This window comes from Chanos chanos, chromosome 4, assembly GCF_902362185.1.
Source record: "Chanos chanos chromosome 4, fChaCha1.1, whole genome shotgun sequence".
Classification (NCBI taxonomy): Eukaryota; Metazoa; Chordata; class Actinopteri; order Gonorynchiformes; family Chanidae; genus Chanos; species Chanos chanos.
The window spans coordinates 51,694,857-51,702,490 of record NC_044498.1 but is presented as its reverse complement, the minus strand read 5'-3'; the positions used below and the strand labels follow the sequence as shown (position 1 = coordinate 51,702,490).

Below are 7,634 nucleotides of genomic sequence, written 5' to 3'. Positions count from 1 at the left end.
TGTAGAGTAGTGTAGAGTAGTGTAGTGTAGTGTGGTGTTGTGTAGTGTAGAGTAGTGTAGTGTAGTGTAGAGTAGTGTAGTGTAGTGTAGTGTAGTGTGGAGTAGTGTAGTGTAGTGTAGTGTAGTGTAGAGTAGAGTAGTGTAGTGTAGAGTAGTGTAGTGTAGAGTAGTGTAGTGTAGTGTAGAGTAGTGTAGAGTAGTGTAGTGTAGAGTAGTGTAGTGTAGTGTAGAGTAGTGTAGTGTAGTGTAGTGTAGTGTAGTGTAGAGTAGAGTAGTGTAGTGTAGAGTAGTGTAGTGTAGAGTAGTGTAGTGTAGTGTAGAGTAGTGTAGAGTAGTGTAGTGTAGAGTAGTGTAGTGTAGTGTGGTGTTGTGTAGTGTAGTGTAGTGTAGTGTAGTGTAGTGTAGTGTAGTGTAGTGCACTGTAGTGTAGTGTGGTGTTGTGTAGTGTAGTGTAGTGTAGTGTAGTGTAGAGTAGTGTAGTGTAGAGTAGTGTAGTGTAGTGTGGTGTTGTGTAGTGTAGAGTAGTGTAGTGTAGTGTAGAGTAGTGTAGTGTAGTGTAGTGTAGTGTGGAGTAGTGTAGTGTAGTGTAGTGTAGTGTAGAGTAGAGTAGTGTAGTGTAGAGTAGTGTAGTGTAGAGTAGTGTAGTGTAGTGTAGAGTAGTGTAGAGTAGTGTAGTGTAGAGTAGTGTAGTGTAGTGTAGAGTAGTGTAGAGTTGTGTAGTGTAGTGTAGAGTAGTGTAGTGTAGTGTAGTGTAGTGTAGTGTAGTGTAGTGTAGTGCACTGTAGTGTAGTGTGGTGTTGTGTAGTGTAGTGTAGTGTAGTGTAGTGTAGAGTAGTGTAGTGTAGAGTAGTGTAGTGTAGTGTGGTGTTGTGTAGTGTAGAGTAGTGTAGTGTAGTGTAGAGTAGTGTAGTGTAGTGTAGTGTAGTGTAGTGTAGTGTGGAGTAGTGTAGTGTAGTGTAGTGTAGTGTAGAGTAGAGTAGTGTAGTGTAGAGTAGTGTAGTGTAGAGTAGTGTAGTGTAGTGTAGTGTAGTGTAGAGTAGTGTCGTGTAGTGTGGTGTTGTGTAGTGTAGTGTAGTGTAGTGTAGAGTAGAGTAGTGTAGTGTAGAGTAGTGTAGTGTAGTGTGGTGTTGTGTAGTGTAGTGTAGAGTAGAGTAGTGTAGTGTAGAGTAGTGTAGTGTAGTGTGGTGTTGTGTAGTGTAGTGTAGAGTAGTGTAGTGTAGTGTAGAGTAGTGTAGAGTAGTTTAGTGTAGTGTAGTGTAGTGTAGAGTAGTGTAGTGTAGTGTAGTGTAGTGTAGTGTAGTGTAGTGTAGAGTAGTGTAGTGTAGTGTAGTGTGGTGTTGTGTAGTGTAGTGTAGTGTAGTGTGGTGTTGTGTAGTGTAGTTTAGTGTAGTGTAGTGTAGTGTAGTGTAGTGTAGTGTAGTGTGGTGTTGTGTAGTGTAGAGTAGTGTAGTGTAGAGTAGTGTAGTGTAGTGTAGTGTAGTGTGGTGTTGTGTAGTGTAGAGTAGTGTAGTGTAGAGTAGTGTAGTGTAGTGTAGTGTAGTGTAGTGTAGTGTAGAGTTGTGTAGAGTAGTGTAGTGTAGTGTAGTGTAGTGTAGTGTAGAGTAGTGTAGTGTAGAGTAGTGTAGTGTAGTGTAGTGTAGTGTAGTGTAGTGTGGTGTTGTGTAGTGTAGTGTAGTGTAGTGTGGTGTTGTGTAGTGTAGTTTAGTGTAGTGTAGTGTAGTGTAGTGTAGTGTAGTGTAGTGTGGTGTTGTGTAGTGTAGAGTAGTGTAGTGTAGAGTAGTGTAGTGTAGTGTAGTGTAGTGTAGTGTGGTGTTGTGTAGTGTAGAGTAGTGTAGTGTAGAGTAGTGTAGTGTAGTGTAGTGTAGTGTAGAGTAGTGTAGTGTAGTGTAGAGTTGTGTAGAGTAGTGTAGTGTAGTGTAGTGTAGTGTAGTGTAGTGTAGAGTAGTGTAGTGTAGTGTGGTGTTGTGTAGTGTAGTGTAGTGTAGTGTAGTGTTGAGTAGTGTAGTGTGGTGTAGTGTAGTGTAGTGTAGTGTAGTGTGGTGTTGTGTAGTGTAGTGTAGTGTAGTGTAGTGTAGTGTAGTGTGGTGTTGTGTAGTGTAGAGTAGTGTAGTGTAGAGTAGTGTAGTGTAGTGTAGTGTAGTGTAGTGTAGTGTGGTGTTGTGTAGTGTAGAGTAGTGTAGTGTAGAGTAGTGTAGTGTAGTGTAGTGTAGTGTAGAGTAGTGTAGAGTAGTGTAGAGTTGTGTAGAGTAGTGTAGTGTAGTGTAGTGTAGTGTAGTGTAGTGTAGAGTAGTGTAGTGTAGTGTGGTGTTGTGTAGTGTAGTGTAGTGTAGTGTAGTGTAGTGTTGAGTAGTGTAGTGTGGTGTAGTGTAGTGTAGTGTAGTGTAGAGTAGTGTAGTGTAGTGTAGTGTAGTGTAGTGTAGAGTAGTGTAGTGTAGTGTGGTGTTGTGTAGTGTAGTGTAGTGTAGTGTAGTGTTGAGTAGTGTAGTGTGGTGTAGTGTAGTGTAGTGTAGTGTAGAGTAGTGTAGTGTAGTGTAGTGTAGTGTAGAGTAGTGTAGTGTAGTGTAGTGTAGAGTAGTGTAGTGTAGTGTAGTGTAGTGTAGTGTAGTGTAGAGTAGTGTAGTGTAGTGTGGTGTTGTGTAGTGTAGTGTAGTGTAGTGTAGTGTAGTGTAGAGTAGTGTAGTGTAGTGTGGTGTTGTGTAGTGTAGTGTAGTGTAGTGTAGTGTAGTGTAGTGTAGAGTAGTGTAGTGTAGTGTAGTGTAGTGTAGTGTAGAGTAGTGTAGAGTTGTGTAGTGTAGTGTAGTGTAGTGTAGTGTAGTGTAGAGTAGTGTAGTGTAGTGTAGTGTAGTGTAGTGTAGAGTAGTGTAGAGTTGTGTAGTGTAGTGTGGTGTTGTGTAGTGTAGTGTAGTGTAGTGTAGTGTTGAGTAGTGTAGTGTGGTGTAGTGTAGAGTAGTGTAGTGTAGTGTAGTGTAGAGTAGAGTAGTGTAGTGTAGTGTAGTGTAGTGTAGTGTAGAGTAGTGTAGAGTTGTGTAGTGTAGTGTGGAGTAGTGTAGTGTGGTGTTGTGTAGTATAGTGTAGTGTAGTGTAGAGTAGTGTAGTGTAGTGTAGTGTAGTGTGGTGTAGTGTAGTGTAGTTTAGTGTAGTGTAGAGTAGTGTAGTGTAGTGTAGTGTAGTGTAGAGTAGTGTAGAGTTGTGTACTGTACAGTTTAAGGGCTTATGGATTAAGGTTTTACAGCCCTACATTTCAACCCTGTAGGCCCAGTCACCATCAGCAATGTCCAGCCCTGTTGCCAAAATGACATTTATGTGCTCTGCCCCACACAAGGGAGTTTGGAGCCGGTATTTTAAATGGGCTTGTCTTGTGTAGCTGTAATAATTGCTAATTAAGATTATGATGAGTTATAATACTTATGTGTGGTGCTGACCTGTTACTTCTTTGTCCTGATTGGTTATGGCCCTTAGAACATCCTGACCACTTCACTGGCCAGGGCACCTGAGGCTCAGAATGAATACAAGGGTTTTTCTTATAGAAATCGAATAGTCAGTAGTCTTTGGATGTACCTCTGATCACAGACGTGTGCGCCTGGTGACCGGCGGTAGCAGCAGATAGCTGAAGGCTTTGAGCACTGGTCTGACATCACCCAGTTAAGCCTCTGAATTCAGTCAGTACATTCCTCCGAGTGTGTTTCACTGCTTAACAGAGAGTGGAGTGCACATTTTTATTTGGTTGGTGAGCAATGACTCTGATCCTCTTGCTGCAAGATCAGGGTTCTTTTGCTTTGAACCCACCACATAATGTCAGTTTATCCCCCAAACCCCCAGCAACCTCCCTCCTTTTCTTTTCTTTTTTGTTTGTTTTGTTTTGTTTTATCTATTTATTTTAAGATCACTCTGTTACCATCTAAATGAATTACATTTTCTGATGATATTTTAACTGCCTGTATTATGATTGGTCGTCGATGTAAAACTCGTAAAAGTGGTGAGTTGAGTCAGACTTCTTGCCATTAGAACAGTGCACCCTTGTAAAGAGACGTTCTTGGAGTGTTTTTGGAATGTTCCCCGTCATGACGTCGCCTTGTTAACAGCTCTCAAGTCGCTCATTTTAACTGACGTGTCCGCTAAAAAGTGAATGAGTTTACACATACATGAGATGACATTCGCATAATATTGTCAACACTGTTTCAACTTTGCGTAAATGAATAGCTGTAAAGCTGTCTGAAAAGAATGAAAGTGAAGAACAGATTTGGTTTCGTATGCTTAGACTTTCTTTACTTTGGAATCTCTAAACGCTGGTTGTGCTTCTGGGATTTGTAGTTTGTACTGCAACTCCCAATGTTGTCGCAACATTGCTGTGACGTTGCGGTAACGTGATGATATTCGCTGGCTGGGGACAGTTTGATAACCATTTCCGCCTTTTTTTTTCTTCGCGAGTCTGTGTGTTTATCTAGAAGATGATTTAATGGGACTGTCCCTTATCTGAGGTAGCGGTTGTTAGCCTGAGAAATCAATGGAGCAAAACAATGGCAGTACTTCAAACTGGACAATACAACGGCGAGTGGAGGGGTTGGTGAATAAACACATGGCAGACATGGCTTTAGAGACTCTCCAACAGAGGCTCACGGCTGTATCTGAAGAAATGAACCATTTGTCAGACGATTTATCAAGGCGAGAAGAAATACCTAAACGAGCTGACGATGTCTCCAGGCGAACCGATGTTAACTATAACGTTGAAACAATCTCAGAGACATATACAGGGGTTGCTGGAGAGAAGTTGATGCCAGATACCTCAGGTAGGCAGGCTCTGGCGACTGCGAGCGTCTGACCTGGCGACGTTAGCTACTTGGTCTGTAAGAGGGGGTGTTAAGTTTTTTGTGCGAATGACATCTGGCTCGGAACAACTGGTAAATAAAAACACGTATAAGCATTGGTAGACAGCATAGGTATTTTATTGTACACCACAGTGAAAAGTTTAATTGTGTTTCCTGTAGTTTAGGAGGCTTGTTTGACAGTTTGCCAGCTGTAATAACGTTAAATTTAAGTTACCGAAACACTACCCATTTATAAAATTATGTCACCGTTGCTGAATTTACGTGGCTCATTTTGTCTGAAAATCTTTGAAACTAGACTGAAATACAAGTGGAGCAGTGCTGTAGTTCTTTTACTCAATGTATTCCAAGAATACGAGGCCACAGGAATTGATGGCTTTGTGTTATTGAAATTCGGACAACCAAATAAAACCTCGGTAATAAACAAGTAATTAGCGGAAATCGTTTTGTGAATAGTAATTGTGCCGACAGTGTCGTCCCACGCATTTACACGTTGTCTCACTTTCAAAACTCTAGAAACAGCTGCCCAAAGAAAAATAATTTCGCTTTTGATTGAGATCAAAGAAGAGCAGCAGAGACAGTGGGCAGTGTTAAAAGACCTCCAGGCTAGACTCCAGGGGCAGGTGTGCGAAGAGGAGGTTGAGGCGTTGGACATAGACCTTCCATTGCAGACAATGGAGCAGCTGGATGAAACGGAGAAACACCTGGAGGATGCTGGTGCACAGAAGAGAATGGTAATACCTGAGAGGAGTATCACTCAAATATTGCCCCCAAAATCTCTCCGCCAGGGAGGGGAGGAATCATGTCCCGCGCAGGTTCTCATTGCCTCTGACACACACCAGAGTAACCCAAAAATCATTTAGTATGAAACTCTTTGTTTTTGAAGCCTTGATGTGTGCGCTGATTTAAAGTTGATCTCAGTAACTTGCAGCCCTGTGTGGTGCTCCCTGTAGAATGGGGTTTGCCAGCTCTGCTCTCTTGAATCTCGTCAGAAGGTGTTCTCATTACTGCTGCGTTAAACACTCTGCACAACCCATCGCAGTTTGCTGTGTTTCAGTGAACTCTGGCCTGACAGAAGCCTAAACCCTAACACAAGATAACGACAATAGTGTTTCGTCACAGAGCACAGGTCTTGTAGGGACCCTGAATTATGTAAACTGTCTCCTTACCGTGGCATGACTGCCTCAGTGCAGAATAGCAGTGTTTTAACACTGTCATTTTAGCCTTGGCTGTAGCTTTTAGTCAAGTTTAACCGCATCAACAACAAAGCAACATTTCTGTCTGTTGTTGCCAGGAATATTGCAGTAAAAGTTACTTTGTTAATAAATATAAATCATGTTATGTGGTTCCATTTGTATAATTTATGAACACATAGCTGTAAAATAATACATTTTGGTCTTTTTGAGAGGTTGTAATTTTTAGACTTTACAGAATCAGAGGGAATGTGGATTTTTAAAGCTGAATTTACACATGCATGCTGAAACAGGTTACCAGTGTATCATAACCAGCACTGACATCTGAAGTACCCACCGTGATGTCAAATCTGTCTGTGCTTTGTCTTTTAGTTCAGCCTGTCCTGAGTTTTTCAACATGCTGTTTTAAAACCACAGGTGTCTCACCTGTCACGCATGGGTGGGGCCACGGTGGACGATGCGGTCCGACGGCTGATGCAGGCGGTTCTGTCTTTTGGTGTTGGTTCTGAGCTGAACTGGGTCGGCCGGGGGCAGAAGAGGAGCTTTAGAAACACCAGACTGCAGGGCGTCTTATTTCGTGAGTGGTTTTGTCATTTAGCGGACTTTTCATTTCTACCCATAGAGTGGTTTTTCACAGTAGACAGACACAAAGCTTTATTAGAACCCCAAGCCAGGAAAACAAGTTGAGCATGACAGTGCCAAGGAAGGAGGCTTGTGATGGGCTGATGATCAATAGGAAACAGCGACTCAGCTGGAGAGCACATCCTTCCCTGGTTGGCAGCATATCTGAAGTTAAACCCATACAACATAGGCAGCGTAGAGAATTCCAGGTTGATATGGACACAGTTCTGTTCTCTCATAATAAATTTACGCAAGCCACCGTTTGTTTTTCCTGCATTAAGTCTTAATACAACACAGAATTGTCCCTGTATAAATTCTTAATATGGCTTTATTTTTCTAGGTGCTTTAAAGAGGACTCCAGTCGGAAAGGAAGCCACCCACCATCAGTTTGCAGACGTAGTGAAGAAGTGGTTACGATTCGCCCCGTTTAGACAAGGAGGGAGTGGTCGTAGGCAGCATTACAAACCCCCTGTAGAATTCATGTGTCCAAAGTATCACACAGACACGGAAGGGTGACCACGACCGCATTCGCTCAAACCTGACGTCGGTGTGTTGTGGTCAATGTAATTACCTTTAAAAGCATTATAAAACAGTTCAGTCTCCACGCTGAGGTGCATTTAAAACGAAATAATGACAAAAAAAAAAAAAAAATCGTGTGAAATGTGAATGACTGGGTGGTGTCTTAGACTGAATGTTTGCCATGTCAGATTGTTCATGGAGATTAAAATTTCTCCAGCTCTTTTAAATTCAAATCTCATCTATTGCACAGATGTACTGACTATACACACACACACACACACACACACACACACTCATTATTCTTTCCTGTTTGTAAATATCTAACAAAATACTCTTAAAAAAGAAAAACTCCAATAAAAATGTCAACTTGTTTGTGATCAGGATGTGAACATATTGTGTTTGTTTCATAACAGTTTGATTGACATCTCACACAGGACATCTGTGAGCGGTGAGCCATCATCCCTGAAACTTACATGTC

General features: G+C 41.8%; 1 protein-coding gene across 1 annotated transcript; it reads left to right on the top strand.

Moving 5' to 3' along the window:
- The first annotated feature begins 4,449 nt into the window (after positions 1-4,449).
- si:dkey-187a12.4 (uncharacterized) lies at positions 4,450-7,418 on the top strand. The gene is made up of 4 exons (XM_030772722.1): positions 4,450-4,787; positions 5,340-5,557; positions 6,434-6,593; positions 6,978-7,418. Exons 1-4 carry the CDS (start codon positions 4,505-4,507, stop codon positions 7,151-7,153), a joined length of 837 nt encoding a protein of 278 aa, XP_030628582.1. The 5' UTR covers positions 4,450-4,504; the 3' UTR covers positions 7,154-7,418.
- The last annotated feature ends 216 nt before the right edge of the window (positions 7,419-7,634 follow it).